Here is a 23,873-nt window from a genome sequence, read left to right on the forward strand (position 1 = left end):
ATAAACCATTTTAACTTCGGCGAATTAACATCAGGCATTAATAGTTTTACAAAGACATTATATAATTTCAGCAGTGAAACATTCGACGTGCGATTAACGAAGAACGCAGGACCAGCTAACTCTCTGTTAATTGAACTGTATCTATACATGTATAAACTCGAAATTAATTCGCTCATTGTGAATCCTCGATAAGACATCAAAGAATTTCCAGACCAGGTAGAAGATTCATTATTGTTTGTAAGTTTGTAAAACCTTTGTACATTGATTATCATTTATAATAATCGTTATTAAGTATTGTGTTATTATTTGTATATTAAAACATATTATATTAAAAAAGAAACTGTGTTGTTAATCTTGTTGACAAGTTTTAGAAATTGGACACATATAAACATTTAAATTTTAAATCTAAGTTATCATTTAAGTCAGTTTTAGGCTGTTTGAAAATTGTAATATGTAACACTATGTATTCTAACAACGAATGACGTAGGTTAGATATTTTATCCTTTAACGTTTACACATTTAAATTAGCTGACAAGAAAAGCAAGTAAGTACATTTTTTATGCAAGCTGCTTCGTCTGATCCTAAGGTTCGATTTCAATAGAACAAATAAAAAGGTTTACTTTGTGGTTAACTAATAAGAAACATCTCTAGTAAATTGATTGTTAACGTGCAGGACCTATTTTAAATAATTTACCTACTCTTCCTTGTTTTATAGTTTCACGTAAAATGACACAAAGTCAGTAATTCATAGTTAAGCTTAATTTTCAACTGAAAGGAATAGTGGATTGTCTTGTCGCTTTTATGATGCACCTAGGACTTCTTAGTGCAAAGTGGGTTTTGGAGTCAACAACAGTTTCATGGATTCACAGTAAAAGCATGCTACCACTTGGCCACACCACATAAGAGATTAGCAGATATAAACCTCTTCTACAAGTGTTACTGTGTAAAACGTATAAACAAACTAAAGAGTATCCATTCATTATTGAACATTTCTGTATTTACTGGAAAACTTCTAAAGTTATCTGTCACTGGCACACTACCACCACCGTCTATACTAAGAGTGTTACTGTTACTTTTATAATACACCCATATCTTAAAAGTACATAAAAATATTTTGGGTCACAACACAGACGTGAGGCAGGAGTTCCAGCCCCAAATCTATCACAAGGTTAAGCCTTAAATAATGAGATACAAAATAGTAATTATGTATTTTGTTGTCTTTATTTTAAGTGTCAGGTACTATAACTCTTACATTCTGGATTATTTAACAATTATAAACCAAAACTTTGTAAAACAACAATAATAGGAATGATGAATAGTGTTGGATATTATATTAAGGTAAATACTTTAAACATTTTGAGGTTGATATATATATATATGGACCTAAACTGTTAGAGATAAAACTTATACTTCTGGAAGTATTTTCATTTCATGTTTTAACTACAAAATCTACAATTATTCCAGTGTAACCTTTTTCTTGTATCTAATATATTTCCAGATTATGTTTATAAATCACTATTTTATGAAAAAGAAAATATATTCGCAGAAACAAGAGAACACTTATACTTAATTTTCAATGAAACAATTACATACACACACACAAAAAAAGACGTACTAATCTACACTTTTAAAGATTACATTTGTAAGAACAAGGGAACAGTTGTACACCATCTTAAGTTTTTTTCTATATTTTGACGCCAAAGGTTTTCATCTTGATCATCCTGTTATTCTTCATCAGATTTTTCTTCCGAAGAAACTTCATGTAACTTAACATCATCTATTTCTACAGTGTCAAAATCTTCAGAGAGCCTTTCTGTGTTGTTTTGGGATTTCTGTTCCATTTTGTTTGGCAGATTGCTCGAAGCTAACAAAAGTAAATATTTTACAAGGACACTGTTTTCACAATATGCAAAGAGTACCTCTGGAAACTTCATTCAGGGAATTTGCTTGAGACCAGATCCAACCATTTCGTTCATACACAGGAAGTTTAGTTTGAAACATGTTAGAAGTATTTTGTTAAAAACATGCTACAAGTATGTTGTCACCATAGGGAGAAAGTTTGGTTGAAACATGCCACAAGTATTTTGTTAATATGCACAAAGTTTTGTTTGAAACATGCTACAAGTTTGTTGTCAACATACAGAGAAAGTTTGATTGAAACATGCTACAAGTATTTTGTTAATACGCACAAAATTTTCTTCGAAAACCGGTATAAAATGTTTTTGTCATTACTTAAATAGTTAGTTTGGAAATGATTTACAAGGATTTTTTAACACGCACACTCGTTGAAAATGTTTATTGACATTTTACTAATAAATAATTTTCAGAATGGTTTTACCTTAAGATATAAATAATTTTAATGAAATCTTCGCAAGCGTAGGCCTATTCTTAGTTGTAGTAGCAGTTATTAAGATAAGTATTGCGGGCCTTGTTTCGCTCAGTACGTTTAAAATACACGTCGTAAAGTTCAAAATACGTAACGAAAGTATTACACAACACAGACAATTACAATTTATAGGTACTTTTAGGTTATTATTTTAATGTTGTAACTTAAACGTTTGGTATTACTCACTATAAAGATATTTTGCATAACTGCGTTTAGCCTAAACATTTTCTGTCTCTGATGAAACCTCAAATTTTCTTGTTTTCTAATACACATACAATAGTTAGCTAGTTATTACTTAATCAGTTAGTTGGTTATGAAGTTTTCAGAGTTGTTGATGAATTACAGATATATTGAGTGTAGGCGCTTAGTTATGAGTTGTTGCCATAGATACGAAAGGAAATGTAAGAAGCAACAGCTATTCATTTTTGTGATTTAGGCCTATCGCTTGGTTACCGTTAGTTCTCAAAGTTGCGTAACCTGTAAAATTTTCGGTTTGTTAAATAAAACATTTTCCTTTTAATTAAATGGAAGAACTTCTGTTTTCAGCACTTCGGCCATAATCCCAAATTTTTCTCGCAGAAGAAGTAGATTTTATAAGTATTTAATTAAAACAGTTAAAGAGTTAAATAAGTATCAAGTGAACCCAAAATGATAAAAGAATGACAGATATACCTGCATTGCAATTCGAAGAGCTCTGTCGAAACACAATTCGATCCTCCAATCCAGTGGTTATAGGTGACATTTTTGTTATATATTTTTGTATAATATCAGTATCCAAGTCCTCTGGCGAATGATAAAAAAGATTATGAATACTATAGGAATATATGGTTAATTTCTTAAAACAATTTTCAGTCACTTAACTTTTGTGTTCAAAAGCAATTAATTAAACTGTTAAATAGAGGTCGATACTATTGCTTTTGATACAGATACTGATATGTTAATAACATAAAAAGCGGAATTTTGCCATTATCAAATCACACACCGAAACCAATAAAAAGTGTAAGTTTATTTCATTTAGATATAAAGAAAATATTTTTTTAAAAACATAATATCAAGTAGGGTTCCTAGAACTAATTGGCTAAATCACATTATCCAAAAGGCATTTCTTTTTGCTTAACACGTAAAGCCACATAATAATGACCTTATTTAACTTCTTTTTGTGTCGTGTATTAGTTATCTTTTTCTGAAACCGTTGTTTCACAATTTAAATATAAGATATCACCGTAGAAAAACGTTTTCGGTTATTTTATTTTCAATAGAACTAACTATCCTCGCCAACAATGCGTAATATATAATATTTGTTCAATTATCTTACAGTTAAGGCTAAGTTTTGACAACAGACAACGTGATTCTGTGCGTTTCAGATTCGTTAAATAGATGGCAATACTATTTCTATATTTGTAAATTAGTGTAACTAATAATTAAAAGAAAAACGTACCGGGGTTATAATGACGAACTGCTTTTTCTTTGATTACCGTATATCCATCCCCACCGTTTGCTAAGTAAGCCGGCGTTATCACAGAATAAATCTCACTCTCGTTCACGGGGATGAAACGAGGAACACGACACTTTGTACATTTGACCAACAGACTCACTACTCGCTGACCAGAAGGTTTTGTGATGTCGTAAGTCACTTTCATTCCTAAAAGAATTATTTTATGTGAAATAACTTGTACAAGTTTTATTATCTACGTCCATTCTAAAGCGTGCATTACTACAGAACACAAAATCTGTTTGATAGGCTTAGATGTAATATGCTTAATACTTAGGTAAGAAATTGGATACAAAGTTCAATGGACTTCAGTGAGAGTTTAAAATCTAATTTATTAGATCTCCAGAACCTATTTACATGAACTATCTTTTAACTCTCCGTTTGCTATAACTAATGAATAAAATAGATTGGATCTGGCCAGGTGGGTTAAGGCGTTCGACTCGTAATCTAATGGTCGTGGGTTCGAATCCCTGTAGCATCAAACATGCTCGTCCTTTCAGCCGTGGAGATGTTATAATGTTATGGTAAATCCCACTATTCGTTGGTAAAAGAGTAGCCCAAGCGTTGGCGGTGGGTGGTGATGACTAGCTGCCTTCCCTCTAGTTTTACACCGCTAAATTAGGGACAGCTAGCGCAGATAGCCTTCGTGTAGGTTTGCGCGAAATTCAAACACAAACAAACAAATTAGATCTTCAAACTTCACTGAACCTTTTTATTACGTTTTTATTATAATTATTATTTTCTTTTATCTTCTTTATTCGAATTTAAATCAGAACGTATGCAGAATATTGGCCAAACGATCTGGTTAGAGATTCATCTTTATACTTCAGAATGGGGACTGCCTTATAATGCATCAAATCTTTACTTCTTGTACGCTATACCAATGCCTCAACCAACGGAGATAAAGGGTCGGCTCCTAGCTACAGCTACTAAGGCACTTCTTAACAAGTCATAAATGGCAGAGTCAAATATACTAGTCAGGCACCGCCGGAAAACTCACACGCCACACAATAGGCCTGTACCATACAAGTGTCAAGACTCATCTAAGAGTTGGTGGTGGATGCTATTAACTAAGTGCCTTTTTTTATAGTGAATATTCAAAGTAGACAACAAGATATTAGTGTGTGAATTATATTTGTCGTTAAAACTATTTAAAACTGTTTTACCTGAAATTTGAAGAAAGGCACCAGGTGGATCCTCAGCATTCAAGTCATATTTGTGAACTGAATATTCCATCACGCTCAGCAGGTCTTTTCCATACAGTTCCACTATGTCAAAGGTGTTCCTAAAAGGTGCGACCGTCAAAATATCTTCCAACATAATGTCTCCTAATAAAAAGAAATAATTCTTGAAGTTACCTTTTGGAAGCTATGCTAACATTCAATCTTTGGTTACATCAAAATGTGTTTACTATCACATAATAGGTATAAAGTATCTAAGTAAGACATGCTACCGGTAATTTTAACTTAATCACCAGTGCTTGCTAGCCCGTGGATCTGTTAGTGATACAAAGGAAGAACTGATTTATTTCATTAATGAAATAATAAAAAGTATAACGTTTTATAGATATTTTAGGAGGTAAAACTTTGCTTCTTTTTTTCTAATATTTATTCATTATTTTCTAGTTTTTATTCATTACTAATCTGAGTTTTATTCTGGACCATTCTCAAAGCTGATGTGAAACTAACTTGTAAATATGAGACTATTCCAAAACTTAACACTGTCAGTTAAAAATGGTGGTTAAATCTCCGCAATCCGGAGATCGCGGGTTCAATTGCCCATTACACAACATGCTCGCCATTTCAGCTGTTGATGCGTTATAATTTAACAGGCAATCTCGCTATTCGTTTGTAAAAGAATATTCCAAGAATTGGCGGCAGGTGGTGCTGACTACCTGCCTTTCCTCTAGTCATTTCATAAGCACTTTTCAGTTAAAGATACAGTAAAGGAGATAAAAAAAAAAAGGGTCTAACTTGCACGTTACCCGCTCAGGTCCAGACAGACACACAAGTTAGCTTCAAAAGTGTTCCTGGGGGATGTTGGACTAAGATAGTCATTTAATGAAATTATCCGTTTGTTAAAAATTACTTGTTGATTTCCAGTCAGTGACAGGATTTCTCATACAAAGAAAAAGGGGCGTTATCCATATTTCCATATTTAATGTGTTTTGTTTTTTTTGTTCAGAAATGTCTACATTTCTTCATACTTCATTCACATAAACTTTCTCACGGCATTGGCACATGATGTAACGGGAACGTCTTGCTTCTTGTCCTTAGGTATTGAAGACATTTAACATTTTGTCTGGGAGCTTAATGTAAATATTGTAGTCAGTATAAAGTGTTTTCATATTATCGTTGGTTGGTATTCCCATGACATCATGGAAACATGTTCTTTCTTCCTGCTCCAAAGTTGGTGAGTTCTAGCGAAAAGAAGAAAGTCGTAGAAAATGAATTCATTGAAAATAAAAAGATATTTTATTAATTTTGTATGCAAACGTTGTGAAGTGACTTATTCTATTAGCTGTAACAAAAACGTGAAGAAATAACAGACGTTTTGACTGGTTTATAGTGCCTTGAAAAATAAGTGAACATAATTAAAAGTCTGTCCATGTACAGTGTTTAAAGAGGACAGATCATATATTTAACATGATGCCAAAATATCTCAGATAGGAAGTTTAGATGTTTTCCAACATGACAAACCAACAAGAATATAAAAATGCTTAAAGTTGTAGTAAATAGAGTGTTTATATTATACCATGCAAATTATTTGAGAAAGGTTATGTGGGTGGACCGTGAACAGTGTGTACACCAGAGTTTCTGAAAATAAATATACGTCAAGTGTGGAAACACATCAAATCAACAAAGGTTTATATAAAACCTTATCTACACAGAGAGAAGAATCGTCGAGAGTTCTTTAAACCAAAGTCTGTCTAATTTCAACATTTCTCAAGGTCACTTTAAGCTGAGAAACTTCAATGTTCATGTCATTTCTGGGATCACATTGTTGATCACTTTTCCCGCCAAAAGATAAATTGTAACTGAAAAGAACATTCGAATGGGTTGATACCAGTTTCTCCAGTGACTACACTTCTGCCATTCTGTTTCTTTAATGGGGTTTTTCGTTAAATCAACTAATTATTACTGTTGAGGGGTTTATTCCTTGTTATTGTAATCAGATATTGCAGTCACAACAGCTTCCTCAAAAACCGAAAAGACTGAAACCCACACGATACAGAAAATAAATAAATAAACACATAGAATTTTCGAATACTTTTTAGTATAACAAAAGGTGGAGTCAGTTATCTTCATGAGGAACTCACAAAAACAAAAAAAAGTAGAATCCGTTATCTTCATAAGGAACTCACAAAAACAAAAAAAGTAGAATCCGTTATCTTCATGAGGAACTCACAAAAACAAAAAAAGTAGAATCCGTTACTTTCATGAGGAACTCACAAAAACAAAAAAATAGAATCCGTTACCTTCATGAGGAGCTCACAAAAACAAAAATGTAGAGTCAGTTTCCTTTATGATGATGTAAACAAAACAAAAAACTCGGATTGTTTACATATTTTTTTGATTAAAAGAAACTTAAAGTTTGGTTGGGTTGCTTTATGAGTGAACAAGATGTGTAGGTAGTTTCGTTTATGAGACATTTTACCATTATTAATTTTCTCATCAATGGAAGCTCTTATTCCTCCGGAATTCCAAATGGCAATCGCATATTTGTTCCATTGAGTGTCTGTGGGTTCTCGGATGTATTGGTTCATTGCAGCGTCAGCTAAAAAGTTACCAAGATTACACTCTTGCATTCTACATAGGGTCCTGTCACCCCTTAACAACACATTTGTTCGTCCAACTTTCTTTTTGCTAATTTCCTCGACTTTTTCTTTGTACGGAACCAGTGCTGCCAACGTATCCGGATCTATAAAAACAAATGTTAAAGAACTTTTTAAAACTCTTTTCACTGGTTTAATCTTGAAGTTTATAAATAACCTAAAACATGCAACAGTCAAAGCATTAAAGTTATATTACTTGAATAACAACTTTAGATTAGTTTTCTAGTGCATATTACCACTTCCCTGCATAAGTCCATGTGTGAAGTCTAAGGGCTTATAATACTAAAATGTTTGTATACACATAAAATTGTAGACTTAAACAGATTCTTTTCTTGAACATTAAATGAACAAAGTGTAAGTGAAGAAGGCCTTATAGCATTTGTGATTCTTAGAGCTTTCTGAAGGCTTAATGACAGAAAAAGAAGGACTCTGAGATCCAGTGACTGAATTCCAAGTAACTTGTCAGTCAGTGTCAGAGGTATTGGAAAAGTGATAAGGAAAACAAAAGATCGAATGCTTCCCACTGTGAATGTAACTAATATCAGTGATTGATTTCAAGTATTTTTTGGTTATGCAACAGCCAAAACAGATAACAACCGTTCAAGGATCTTAAAACACTTACACATTTGTGTCAGTGTTTGTTAAACTTTTGTTGGATGAGGAGCTGTTATCATCTATGATTATTTTAGAAGGATAGACTAAACATACATGATACTTTGTTTGGTGGACGTGCATTACTACGTTATGAATAATTATTATTTTAGAAGGATAGACCAAACATACATGATACTTTGTTTGGTGGACGTGCATTACTACGTAAGACCCTCGCTGGTACAGCGATAAGTCTACGGATTTACAACGCTAAAATCAGGGGTTCGATTCCTCTTGGTGGACTCAGCAGATAGCTCGATGTGGCTTTACTATAAGAAACCATACACACACATTAGTACTAAATATCACAAAAGCATTCTCTTCCGTCTTTCACGAAATGCAAACGTGTACACAAACGAACAAGCTACTTGACAAGTATTATCTGATAGTTTCTGTAACTCATTTCAAAGCAATGAGTGGAATGAAAATTCTAAAGAGCAAACTCAGACATACAAAGAAGCATCTAAGAAGCACACGATAATTCAGTCTCCACCAACACACAGATTGTCAATGGGGGACAAAAAAATCAATCTCTTCACTACTGAGGAATGTTTAACCACTGTTACTTCCAATAGCTTCAATTTTTTGTAACTAAAAGTAACATAAATATCTTCTGTTCCATTGGATAAGAAAATCAACAAGAGTAAACAGAAGATTAATATTCCAAAATAAGGAATCATTTGGCCCCATACCAAGGCTGAAATTCAAGAAATGTGCAAGTCTAAATAAACCACCACTAAGTAGAATTTCAAGCAAATCAACACTGATTGGTCAGACAAGCGAGACAAATGTTTTTAGCTTGCTAATTTTACCAGTTATAAGGTCTTTTACTGCCTGACGAAAGACGTCTCCCAAAACTTAGTAAAGAATAAAACTAGAAAAAATTGCATCGAAACGTTTCAGTTTATTACCAAACGCACTGCTGAGAATCATCTTCAGTAATGGTTGTCGTTGCTATTGATAATGGCTATGTTGTCGAGGTTTCCATGAAAGCTGGTGAAAGATTAAGGCGAGGAAATGTCCCGGTATCAGAACTACTCCTAGTTCAAAGTCACACCAAACATGTTCGCCCTTTCAGCCGTGGGGGCGTTATAATGTTACCATGAATCCCACTATTCGATGGTAAAGGAGTAGCCCAAGAGTTGGCGGTAGGTGGTGATGATTAGCTGCTTTCATTCTAGTCTTACACTGCTAAATTAGAAACAAACTAGCGCAGAAAGGGCTCGTGTAGCTTTGCGTAAAATTCAAAACAAAGAAACTAACCAAACCTAGTTTTAAGATGTTGTTAAACCCCAAGAACAAAGATTAGGCAAACCAAAAAACGCTTAATGAGGAACAATGTTATTAGATCATGTGGATTCGGGAAGCGTTGATGGTAAACAAGAGAGAGACTGAGGTGTTATGTCAGGGGTATAGAGTTACATCATGAAGAGACACAATCAAGGGCATTTCTTCACATTCATATTATCATGAAATCTTAGGTCTTGATAGAATCTTTGGATTATTGATCGATATGTGGTGGCCATGGCAACCAAAACTACTTGCTGGAAAATATTCATTATTTCTTCTTCATCACAGGAGTAAAGAAGGAAAAGCACTTAACCCTAGTGCACAAAGTTGTTGAAGAGACGCTTGTGCACGAACTTTGTTTACCCTGAAGACTCCCCAGATGAGGATCACAAAGACAGACTATGATCTGAATAATTTATGAACATTATTTACTGTTTGTCATAAGTGGTGTAAACTATACGGAATATTCAGTTACATAGGAAATGCTGGATTGAATATAACTTAAAATGTTAACATCTTCAAAAGAAACGATTTAGATGTAAGAAGAACTATTATCAATCACAAGTATCATAGACCGTTTATTGTCTTCAAGAAACTTATTTTTGTAACTAACCTATGAAAAATTAACCTTTAAAATATTCAGTACGTTGCGTAAACTATGTTAACGACCTTTAAAATATTTAATACATTATTTAAACTATGTTAACGACCTTTAAAATATTTAATACATTATTTAAACAATGATACCGGCTTTTAAAACTTTTTGCCGGAATTTTTCAGAAACTTTTTAACTGAAGGTTCTATAAGAAAAAGTAACATTTTATTTTCCATGTATACAAAGGAGAAAGTTGCCCTCAAATAACAGCTTTTTTGTTCATTCTTGTAGCCCTCTAGCAGTACTAGGGTACGTTTCAAGTTTTAAAATGTTAAAAATGGGTTTTCGATATTTGTGGTGGGCACAGCACAGATGGTCTAATGTGCAACTTTGTGCTCAACTATAAAAAAACAGCAACAAATAACCTTAATACTTGTATTAGTTTTATTAAACAGAAGTGGTTATTATTATTATTCTATATACGGAAGAAACGACGTCACTGAAAAAATCTCAACTTTAATAGATGCTGTTTAATTTTAACCTAGTGGTTGTGGCGTTCGATTAGCGGGATCGAAACCCATCGCTCTTTCAGCTTTAACGGCGTTGTAATGTAACGGTCAGTACCACTATTTGTTGGTAAAAAGAATAGCTCAAAGATTGGCGGTGAGTGGCAATGCCCACCTGCCTTCCTTCTAGTCGATCACATCAAAATCAAGACGACTAGCTCAGGTAGCCTTCTAGTGGTTTTATGTGAAATTAAACAGATAAATAAACATGTTTACCTTCTTTAGTTGTGTTGTCCAGAAGAATCGGGTTTCCTCTCCAAGATGTTAGCTTTCCGTTGTCGTCGAAGGAAACCTGTAGGTAACCGAGGTATTTACCAAAAGCAAAGTCTTGGACCACCACAGCCTTATCACCACCTTCGTTATCAACGACGATCGGGTATTCTCCTGCGGGTTTTTCCACTGAAGGTGGTTCTCCTGGGTATACAAGTAAAGATCAGAGTGGTTGCTAAATAAAGTATTACATAAATCATTAGACCAGCTGTAACCTGGCTTGTCTTTGTACTTCTACACTTACGTTTCAACCCAATTTTCTAAATGAACAATCCTTTCGTAACTATTTCTCTCAGACGAAGTGCCAGCAAGAAGGTACGTTATAAATACTTTTCGTCAGTTTATTTTTAATAAGACTTACCACAAAACCAAATGTGTGTATGTTAGCTAAAATCAAAACTATGATTTGCTTCGTCCCTACATAACAATGTGTTTATCTGAATTATAATTTCATATATTTTATTTTACCATTAATAACCAACATTTAAAATTTTATTTATTTTAACCGCTGCATTACTTCTAAATTTAAATACTTTTTAAAGACTAGAAATTTAAGTAAAATTTGTAATCGATGACTGATATAGCACAAGCCTACGAGTTTAAACTCCGTAAAAGTTGTTTTGGTTTTAATAACTGATTTTCTATAATTCAGCTACGCAGATCAAATTGTTATTTCGTTTACCACAGTGAACATTTTTTATTATTATATTTGGGTTCTAGAACGATCGATTGACTCTCACGACGCGATTAGTCTAGAGAAATCTATAGCCAATGGTTGTTAGCATTTTAAACATAACAAACTGTGACCCGATTTCAATGAAGATGATTCACTCGTGTAAAAGTAAATATGACGTTTTGTGAAAAATATGTATGTGATGGAGAAAAATGACATCATTTTCGGATTCAACGAAAGAAGTTACTGCAAAAATTTTAAGACAATAATACCGTAGCAGGCATATGTAATCTTCATATATATAAAAACTTTAATTATAAATAAAATATTTAATTATTATAGCGACATCTAGTGAGGAGATTGCAATTTAAGCATGCCTGTATATAAAAAGGTATTGGTATGTCCACCAACAACAATATCGATTCCTTTGACCTTCTTGGCAATTTCTTTATCTTTAACAAACCCGGAATGTCCAACAGCAATAAAGATATCAATTCCCTCTTCCTTCATCTTGTCAACCTCTTCCTGAATACACTCAATTTCATCTGTAAACACCAGTTGCTCTGAAAATCAAAAGGTTGAAACATAATAACATAATATATTATTTAAAATGTTACGTAATAATGGTCGTCTCTGCTGTTGATACAAGCTAAGCCTGAAAGCACTACCTAAGGAAGATGATTTCCATTGTTACCATAAAACAAATGTGAAAATATTACAAGTTAATGACTGTCTCTGCTGTTAACAGTGCTAATGGTGATGGTGGGGAACTTTTAATGTTAATAACATAAGCTTGAAAACGTTTACACAAAATATGCTTGAATATATTACGTGTGTAATAGTTATATATTATGGTTCTAATATCTAGTAACAGCAAAAGTACAAAACTGAAACAAACAACGAATTTTAATCTTTATAAGAAGGAACGTAAGGAAAATATATTTAATCAGCTTTATTTATAACCACGTTGACCTTTAGTTTCACTGTTAGTTTTAATTGGAGGTCAACACTAATTATAGACAACACTTTATCTAATGTTCTGCACGTATAGGACGCACATACCCTAACGTTCTTATATTACCTCATGAGACAAGGTTAGTGGACGTGTAGACACTTATATAAGCAGAATATTATTTTTTTTCCAATATACAGAGATGTCGCTAAGCGCTAATATATATGGGCCCTAATTTTGTAAAACCCTAGTGGCAACTATGCCAATAAACCTTACACAAGTCTTCTATTATTTTACGGAAAAGTTGGTTGCGATAAACGTGTGTAACATTTTTAATTTTCCTTTTGTGATAATGGAAAGTATTGTAAATAAAAAAGAATATATTTACTAGTAGAAATGACGCTTCATCTCGTGATAAGATGACCCTTGATAAAATATATTCTATATTTCGAAGTCAGAAAACTATGATTTTACTGTGGTATATTGAACCAAACGCTTTCAAGAAGAGTACCTTGTTTTTTACTCCTTAGCTTTGTTATCGGTTGACCAAAAACATCTTGATATGAAGAAAATAATTAACGATAATTGGATTGTTAACATAACAAATACTGGAAAATATAGCGGTTGAATTTTGTAGTAATTCTGAAAAAATGTCCATAAAACACACATAAAATATAATTCACCACTATTTAAACTTAATCAATATCTAATCAATCAACAGTGAGGATCTAGATTTGACTACTTTACCAGTTAGAGACAACAGTTTAGTTTCCGGTGTTATATATCCTATGACTCCAATCTTTTTCTTTCCGACTTCCAAGACTATGGACTTATCAAACTTTCCTTCCATGGTGGGTTCTTTGCTGGCGTTTATATTGCAACCGAGTACAGGAACTTTTGATTCAAGTTCCTCAAGAAATGGGACAATACCAGCAATCCCATCATCGAACTCGTGGTTTCCAAAGCTCTGTAAAAATATTCTGGATAATTATGATATTCACAGAGCTAAACATCTGAGTCAGAACACATACAAAAATTTATTCAGTTACCGTATTTAACCCTCGAATTCCTATATGTTATAACGTGTATTACCGGTTTGTAAATTCACTCATTTTAAATTTAAAATACACAGAGTTCCACCAATAAATCTTGGGATTAACTGCAATATTGGTAGAATTGTAAAATTCATTTTGTATGTAAATCATACGTTAATATGGATCTTTAACTAAACAAGGATTTAATTAAGTTCAACTTAAACTCTTAGAGTCATACATATTGTACTATCCAATCTCTACATGTGACTCACACAAGTTGGCAGTTCAGCTAAGTTTATGTTGAGTCTGTTACCATAAACGGTGTCCTTCTGTAGACATTACAACTTAGTTATTTAGATTTTGGTACAAAGTTGAAAATAAGTTTCTCCAGGCGCTCTTTGTAACGTGCTGTTCATTTTATCTAAGTTTAATGATATTTTATGATTTACAAAATTATACAAAAGACTAAATGCTATTTTCGATCGTTCTTTCATCTCATACTCTTAAGATGTGCGTTTGTCATGAAATGACGACGTTTTAAGCAACAGGGTGTAGTTTGTGTTTGATAAACACCAGCTGCTGAAACCTCCTGTTACTATGTGAAACACAAGTGTGTTTGTACAGACGAAGGATGGATAACTTCACCGCTATATTCCCCCCCCCGAACATTTTCAATAGAAGGGGTGGGGTAGGGAATTTTATTTTAAGCAGATTTCTGAGTAAGTTGTAGTGTACTTAGGTTATTTATTCTTCATTGTTCTGTTTGATACTATTCGTTACGTGACACACATTTCTATTTCTATTAAGTTCAGATGATTCAGAAAGCTTTTGATGTGTTCGACCAACAGTCGACACCTACTTTTGGTTGTTTCAAATGTCTTCGTTTTGTTTGACCTGCAGTAGACACGTACCTTAGGTTGTTTCAAAGGTCTTTGTTCTGTTTTAGCTACAGTCGATACCTACTTTTGGTTGTTTCAAAGGTCTTTGTTCTGTTTTAGCTACAGTCGATACCTACTTTTGGTTGTTTCAAAGGTCTTTGTTCTGTTTGAGCTACAGTCGACACGTAAGTTTGTTGGATTCAGAGAAATTCAGTATTTGACAGAATGGGTCTAGCTCATTCATACATTTGAAAATAACAAATAAATCGGTTTTTGTAAAGCGTCAAAAATTTATATCTCTGAGAAATAAGCAAACATTTTCTGTTATTGTGCTTTGAATAAATATTCCTACCATTGCATCATGGTCAAGTCTTTGGACAAAATCTGTTGCAACTTTCCATCTGTGGACACTGTACCATAGAGTTCCCTGGAAATAATCTCCACCATTCAAGAAAATCACATTTTTCTCCTTGCTTTGGATTTCTTTGACCTTCAGAAAATATGAAATATTAGTCACGGTTGAGAAAAAAAAACAAGAAAATGTAATATATCGAACCCATAGTTTCTGAAAACCTTCAACTACTGCTAAGAATTCGTCACTTCCTTTTCACTATATTTATTTTTCTAAGAAAACAAGTGTTATACGATACAATTCATTGAACAAACTCGGCATATCTAATTTTACGAATAATATAACCTCTTACTATCAGAGTCAGAGAAACTAGCCAATAAGGTAAATTGTTTTATTATGTGAATTAAGAACAAGATAAAATTTGGTGATTGAGAAAGACGTTAATTGTTTTGGCTTGTACAAAATTAACAAAAAAGAAGCCCTCAAGACTTGAGATTATTTTAGAGTAAAATAAGCTACTAGATTATTTTTTTTCCTTTTTATTACTTATAATTTTGTGCGCTACCAATAACAAGCGTGGGGTGCGCGTACACCCGATCTATATCAGCTTACCCTCAAATTGAAATGATTTTGTAGTAAACTAATTTTGGAAACTTTGGGCTGATCAAATACATCAATCAAAAAGGTTCGAACTTCCGATACTAAAACTGTAATTAGATCTCAAATCGGTCAAGAGATAGAGCTAAGAGGTAAAAATTTTTACTTGAAAAACTCAGCCGTTATGCCGCGTCTAAAAGCATCTCAAAAACCGTTATAACTGTCATTTTTAAGCCTATTAGATTCTGCCGGCGAGCTCTACGTCTTTGATTGGCACACAGCAAAACTACCTGGAGAACTTTTGAAAATATTCTTAGAGAAAATTAACTTTTTATTTTATTTTAAAGACAACATGAGAAGACAAAAGACAACTGAAATGTGAATGGACGTTGTGAGAACAAACATCGATTTTTTTCAAAATGAACACGAACTTCAAAGATAACAAATGATACTAACTAAACTATTTCATACCTAACTCACAACAGCAAAATGACCAAACAACAAGTTACAAATATTATTATCATAATGGACGTAGCATTAATGCTAGTATCTATTTATGTAATCAGAACTGAATCGCATCACAAACAAAAGTTCACACTTTTGGTATTCAAGATTCAGACAATTATAAAAATAGCCGTGTTATGTGCAACAACCATTTCTTTATCACAGAACACAATTATAAATAAAAATATTCACAACATGAGCATGACTTTCTCTCGGAGGCCCAGCGTAGTCAAGCGTGTTAAGGCGTTCGACTCGTAATCCGAAGGTCGCGGGTTCAAATTTCCGTCGCGCCAAACATGATCGCCCTTTCAGCCGTGGGGGTGTTCTAATGTGTACGATCAATCCCACTATTCGTTGGTAAAAGAGTAGCCCACGAGTTGGTGGTGGGTGGTGATGACTAGCTGCCTTCCCTCTAGTCTTACGCTGCTACATTAGGGACGGGTAGCGCAGATAGCCCTTGTGTAGCTTTGTGCGAAATTCAAAAAAACAAACAAACTTCACTAGGATTGTACGTTAGGGTTTGATTTTATATTTATTGGTGTAATTTTAAATATACTGCTTATAAACTGAAGTTCTTTAAAAAACTATAATTTTTCAATAAACAGTAACAATTTGGATATATAAAAACATTACAGTTTATATCAGTAAAACTTATTTTTAATTCTGTATATTGAATCATTTTGATTACGTATGGAAACTACGATTAGTAATTAGTATCACAAATAGCTGTCCGTAGAGCGTCATTTGTGCTAGTAATGGAAATAACCCAATTCAGGAAACACTCAAGGACATGTACATTGACTTTATAAACGAATACCAAAATCCCCAGATGAAACTAAATTACATTTCAACAGTCAAACAGTCCATACCACACCTAGCACAACAGTTTATTAAAAGTCACTATAAATGTCGAAGGTTGTCTTGCTTCCATTTCCAAGAGACACGAGATAGGGAGCGCAATATTACATACAACTACTGTTGTTTCGGTTGTTACAGAAAACATGTTGAATATTCCTAGGATATACCTAAATTAGAAATGCCACAAACATGGGTATTGCTGTAATACATAAACTACCTTATCTGTAACACAGATAGTGGTTAAATCGACCAACGAATGCATAATAATAGACATTCGTATTTCAAACAATAGAAGTGTATTGCTCTTCATTAAAAATAATAATTTTAATTCGCTAAATGAATCAATGTAATAAAAACTTAATTTTACTCGGAGATCTCAGAAGCAAGTATCAAAATTCTGGTTGTCATGTAACCTCATCAAATGGAAGAAACTTAGGATGGTTGAATAACAGTGGTTGTATGTTGTTAAACGGTTTCATCCCTACAAAACACAAGTTTTTCATATTATTGGATGTTTTGTATTAATTCATTAGCGATCATTTTCCAATAACATACACCTTCAATCTTGAATCCCTATATAATAAACCTATAGGTTTAATTAGAATAAAGCAAATTGAGAACAATGTGTAAACTTCACACATATCATTACTCAGGTCAATCTCTTCACCCTAAATGTAACATGAGTTTCAGTTTTGGTCTACAATTGAGTTCCTATTCCGGATTGATTTCTGGACACGTGTTTAGTATAATTGAATTTGTAACTTACCTGTACACTTGCTGCTCCAACAGTCCATATTTTTTTCTCATGTTTGCTCTTTTTTTCCTATCGCAGAACAACAGTTGTAACGTAGGTGTATTACTCGTAAACCACGTTATGGTAAGAATGTTTTTATATATTTATTTCTCTTAAAATGATAGAAACATACGCAGTTTGAGTTCCGTCTGTTTAGTGAATAGAGTGCTTCTTTCTGTTTCTATGACTTGCATCACATTACATTTGATTTGATAAGTTTATTTAGTAGAGGAATATTGATTAGGGTTCTTAATTGACAAAACGTTTCTTAGGTTTCTGTGTCTCTTTTAGTTTATATGTTTTAACCTGCCTGAACTGTGAATATTCTGATACTAGATTAACATGGAAAGTTTGAATTAACTATAGACTGTTATTTATTGTTGGTGTAGGATATTCTCAAGACCTATCTCTATCAGTTGTCCTTAATTTTAAACTGATAGAAATGTCATGTAATCATTAGCACCAACTGTTAAGTTACAGTGGGGTAAGACTATCACTTATAAAACAAACACGGAGCCAAAATCTGAAGTGCAATTTTGGAACAACAGGACTCGAACCATGGATCCTCAAACTGTGGCATACTATAATCTAGAAAAACCGTTCTACAAGTTCATCCTCTACAGAACGAAACCGAAAACAGAGATTGAACATTTTGTGGTTTTTTTATGTTTTATGTAATTTAAGTCATAACAAGGAAATAATATAATATTATCCAGCTTGGGCACTGAGAGAAGGGCTGGACAAAACGAGCTGTGGACATAATACCTTCCAACTAGTGCACTTAACTGAAAGCAGAATGTACAGTCTTTGTTCTGGGATTTAATCTATTTTAATGGAACATAAAATCAAGCTTGAGTTCTTTTTTTAGTCTCGGCAAAACGGCTTATAAAATGCGGTTTTTTCAAGTACAAACTTTTTCTTCAGAGCTCCGTGATTTCTTGACCTATTTGAGATCTAATTACAGTTTTAGGCTCGGAAGGTCAAACCCTTTCCATTGATGTGTTTCACTGCGCTTAAGGTCTCATAGATTAAATTACTCTAATCCTGCCTCAAAACTTTTAATTTGATGATAGGCTGTTAGAGATCTAATCGGGTATACGCGCGCATTGCTGGGGCACAAAGATATAATTAATGAAAATGGGAAAAAAAGGACTCGTTGAGGGAGTGGGGGAGAACGTGCTACTAGTAACCCCGCTCCCACACAATTCCACAGCTTACGAGATCAAGTTTACTCCAGTGGTTACAGTTGGAAAATTCTATCGATAACATTGTATATTTAAAATATCCCAGAACTAAGGTAAAAAAAATAAAATAGTAGTTACTAGAGTTTGGCATAGCATCGCTCGATTCACACAGAAAACGATCGTTTATTTATGATCTTTAGATAAAGATCTTTTAATATAGCAGCTTTACAACTGTTACAAAGTTGGAGTAGTAGAGTGTTAAATGTAACAACACGAACTGGTATTTAACACTGTAGTTTTTGAATGATTTTTTGATCAATATTAATAAACAAAGGTTATAGGCCATGAAACTTCAGCAAGGCTCTCGAAACGTCGTCCTCTGCATTTGTGTCTCCACAACAGGCAGTTGCCCTCCATTCTACAAAGTTTTGTTATGAATACACTGCCCAAACAATCTATCAAAGTTATAGGTGTTTCAGAAAGCCTCGTTAATATGCATACAAAACTCAATCAATACAAGTACTGACCATTCCGAGACAAAGAAACCGTTTCTCCAAGTCTTTTTCCGTTTCTCCACTACAACACCAAATAAGTAAAGCTGATATTAGTTACAAAAAGTGCTGTAACTATAGTAACAAAAGGTGCTGTAACTATAGTAACAAAAGGTGCTGTAACTATAGTAACAAAAGGTGCTGTAACTATAGTAACAAAAGGTGCTGTAACTATACATTACTTAGCCTTGGCAACAGCCCTCTTATATTAATATTTACTTATCGTTAAAAAACGATAACAAGAAACAAAGAATGTAAAGGTTCAAACTATAATTATATCATAGGCAATCCACCCTGATCTCGTTTTTCGTAAATAAAAGCTACCTTCAAAATACATGAACGTTCTATACTGGCTTTCTGAGCTTGTTTGACTAAACCTAACGACAAACAGATGGTTAAATCAGCTTACCTTTGTTATCTGGCGAGCTATTCCTCCAAAGCATTTCCCACTTTGTGCGTGTTCCTCAGGGCATCTACCCCCGAATTTGTTGAACTGTTCAAACCTGGAATGGATATCGTTGGTGTGTACTATCGTTAGATTAAAAAGAGCTTCGACTGTCGGTAGACAGACGAGGAACCAGCCGCCACATAAAAATAGTCCTCGAAGGAGACAGAAAATGTTAAGTATTCTCATATTAACATACAGTTAATTCTTAGTTAATAGATGATATATAAAAAAAAACGATTTTTTTACACATAAAATGATTAATTTATTCTATCAACCGCTTTACACGTCACACTGTTATCTTCGCGTGCTCACACCGACGTAGGTGCAACACTAGTGAGAGCAGGAAAGCACAATTTTCGTTCGTCTAGACATTTATATCCGCTTGAGGGCTCGAGCAGGGGAGAGGGTGGTTTTAGATTCATGCGCATGTGCATTTAGTAAAATCATCACAACGCACTTGGGCACTATAAGCTGACGATGACCGAGGGAGGCCGAAGCGTTGTTCGCTCCTCTACGTAAAATATTTTCTCAACCTAAACGAGCCATTTCTACATGTATATTTTTCACTATAATCACGGATTTTTTTATCCTCCTCTGCTTATTTTCACTTTTCAAATATTTTTTCGACTTTTGAGTATTATTTATTTTTTATTTCCTTATTTTGCATTCCATGTCTTTTTTATGCGAGCATTCACGTTCATTTCAGGATGTACACCCATATTCGTGTTGCTGTATATTATTGTTTAAAGCAAACAAAATAACACATGACCTTGTTCCATACTGGTCTATAAAACAAATTTAGAAATATTAAGTATGGCATGGTAACTAAAAGGTCGTTTCTTATAAAACGTGACCTTGTTCCACATTGGTCTATAAAACAAATTTAGAAATGTTAAGTATGGCATGGTAACTAAAATGTCGTTTCTTATAAAACGTGACCTTGTTCCACACTGGTCTATAAAACAAATTTAGAAATGTTAAGTATGGCATGGTAACTAAAATGTCGTTTCTTATAAAACGTGACCTTGTTCCACACTGGTCTATAAAACAAATTTAGAAATGTTAAGTATGGAATGGTAACTAAAATGTCGTTTCTTATAAAACGTGACCTTGTTCCATATTGGTCTATAAAACAAATTTAGAAATGTTAAGTATGGCATGGTAACTAAAATGTCGTTTCTTATAAAACGTGACCTTGTTCCATATTGGTCTATAAAACAAATTTAGAAATGTAAAGTATGGCATGGTAACTAAAATGTCGTTTCTTATAAAACGTGACCTTGTTCCATACTGGTCTATAAAACAAATTTAGAAATGTTAAGTATGGCATGGTAACTAAAAGGTCGTTTCTTATAAAACGTGACCTTGTTCCACATTGGTCTATAAAACAAATTTAGAAATGTTAAGTATGGCATGGTAACTAAAATGTCGTTTCTTATAAAACGTGACCTTGTTCCACACTGGTCTATAAAACAAATTTAGAAATGTTAAGTATGGCATGGTAACTAAAATGTTGTTTTTTATAAAACGTGACCTTGTTCCATATTGGTCTATAAAACAAATTTAGAAATGTTAAGTATGGCATGGTAACTAAAATGTCGTTTCTTATAAAACGTGACCTTGTTCCACACTGGTCTATAAAACAAATTTAGAAATGTTAAGTATGGAATGGTAACTAAAAGGTCGTTTCTTATAGCACGTGACCTTGTTCCATACTGGTCTATAAAACAAATTTAGAAATGTTAAGTATGGCATGGTAACTAAAAGGTCGTTCCATAAGATTTTTTTACCTAGATTCGTTTTGTACGACAGACCTGCAGAAGAAATACGGGTGTGAACATAAAATAAAACAGGGTTCTGACATGATTATAACTAAAACCATGATATAACGAAGATTGCATTTTTTTATACAAGGTTCTGGTGTTCTGAATACCATAGCAACCTGATGAAGTGATACCTGAAAGGGCGAGCATGTTTGATGTGACGGGGACACAAACCCGCGACCCTCAGATTGCGAGTCAAATGTCCTAATCACCAATCCATGTTCGGCCCCGAAATGAGTTTTAGTCTCTGAGATGTTATTGGTCCTGTTTATTATTTTCATCAAGGGGCTGAAGAATGGGGTGGAGGGTATAGTGTATAGTTATTAAATAAGTTATAATTACTATTCTCAGACGTAGGTTAGTCGTAGTGTAGGTGCTTTTGAAGTACTTAGCGAAAAGTTGATATTTCTTACTGTCGGTACTCTTCACGTGTGTAGTTGTCGTTGTCTTTATCTGTACAGACGGATTTAAATTCACATCATATTAGCGACGGACGAAGTCGTGTTTTAACACATATAACAAACGGAAAGTTCTGTTTGTTAATAAGCTTCTAGACTCTATTTTCAAGGCTGTCAACCAGCGTTTTAATGAAGAATAGAGACATCTCTCACGATAATTGTGTTGTGTTTTTCAGAAAATAATTTGTAGATGTGTTAACGCTGTGCCTAACGGTTTTAGAAAGTACTGCAGTTGCTGTTCTTCTAGAAATTTCGTGTAATATTTCTGGGTTGGGAAATAATATCTAGCTATGTCTTGAGTTAAATACGAAGAAGTTAAGTAAAATATCGTTTAGTTTATTCTGAAATAATTTTTAATCAATTTGAGAGAAATCATATATTCTGCGGTCTTCACAGATTCCTTTCACATATTATTTAGATAAAAATTGGAAACAAACAGATTTATTAGGGTCTCCGAACCCAGAATCCTGAGTTGAAACGAGTGACATCTGGAATTATTATTATATGTCTAAGATGTGTAGGAGAAATGTAACAGCACTATTGTTATTTGTTATGAAGTAAAAGATTGAAGATATGATCACCTAGAAAAATTATACGAGAATTTGAACTGAATAGTTATTGGATGAGAACAACATCGGTGTCAGTTTTAGAACTAAACCTTTTTACAACATACATGCTACATAAAATAAATTCATTGGTAAAATATTTTGCACTGTCTAGAGAGAGTTTGATTTTTTGTCAGCAAATGGACGCCTAAAGATTTGGGTTTCGAGAGTATGGAGTCAATAGATAAAAGAAGAAGAATATAAAGCTTCATTGTTTTTTATAACAATTGCATTAGACTGTTTGATATAATTATATTTATTCGACTTTTTATAGCCTTAACTTCTGTGGATATCAGTATGTTCAAACAAATTTGAAAAAGGGTTAAAAAGAATAAAACATGGTTGAGACGTCACTTATACCAACAGACATCCTGACAACAGATGTTAGGGTTAGATATGAAGTATTAATACTCATTCGCTTTATTTATGTCACATCAGAAATTACAGCAAGGCTTTTAACATTCTGTTATTTATCTGTTTTGTGTATTAATAATTACGATTTTATTGAATGAACTTGTTTCAGAATAACAACAGAACGCGAGATGGCGTAGTTTTTCCTACATTCGGGTATACTAGGAAAGAGTCTCGATATTTTGAAGGTCTCTTATTTTTAATAACAAGAAAAGCTAGCAAACAATAACGTACTTTGGAAAGTAAAAATAGAAACAATACCTCATTTATTTGTTTCACACTTGTTGCTAACACTTGTAACAAACTGGTGTAATACATCTACTATCATCACAAACAATACTATCTCGTTAACTGTAGTACCAATAAACTATTATAGTGAACAAAGTCCGAATTTGTTAAAATCAAAGCAAACAGAAAGATAATATTTTTATGTCAGATTTCAACATAGAATACCTGAGATGAAACAACAACTATAACCTTCTCGTAAAAAAATCGGTCAGAAGAACACGCTAAACAAGATTTAGTCCTTCGGTCAGAACAATAGGTTAATAAAAATTAAAGAAACTGTTCTTTGGTCAGAAGTTCCCCGCTAGGATAGCGGTAAGTCTTCGGATTTACAACGCTAAAATCAGGGGTTCGATTGCCCTTGGTGGACGTAAGTAACAGG

At 33.4% G+C, this 23,873-nt stretch overlaps 1 protein-coding gene across 1 annotated transcript; it reads right to left on the minus strand.

Moving 5' to 3' along the window:
- Positions 1-1,202: 1,202 nt before the first annotated feature.
- Positions 1,203-20,258, minus strand: LOC143257212 (snake venom 5'-nucleotidase-like). The gene is made up of 10 exons (XM_076515600.1): positions 19,871-20,258; positions 14,975-15,112; positions 13,458-13,677; positions 12,136-12,321; positions 11,032-11,229; positions 7,536-7,799; positions 5,045-5,206; positions 3,825-4,028; positions 3,059-3,169; positions 1,203-1,864 (listed from the first exon to the last, which is right to left on the minus strand). Exons 1-10 carry the CDS (start codon positions 20,093-20,095, stop codon positions 1,725-1,727), a joined length of 1,848 nt encoding a protein of 615 aa, XP_076371715.1. The 5' UTR covers positions 20,096-20,258; the 3' UTR covers positions 1,203-1,724.
- Between the last annotated feature and the right edge of the window lie 3,615 nt (positions 20,259-23,873).

Source organism: Tachypleus tridentatus, chromosome 7 (genome assembly GCF_004210375.1).
Source record: "Tachypleus tridentatus isolate NWPU-2018 chromosome 7, ASM421037v1, whole genome shotgun sequence".
NCBI lineage: Eukaryota > Metazoa > Arthropoda > Merostomata > Xiphosura > Limulidae > Tachypleus > Tachypleus tridentatus.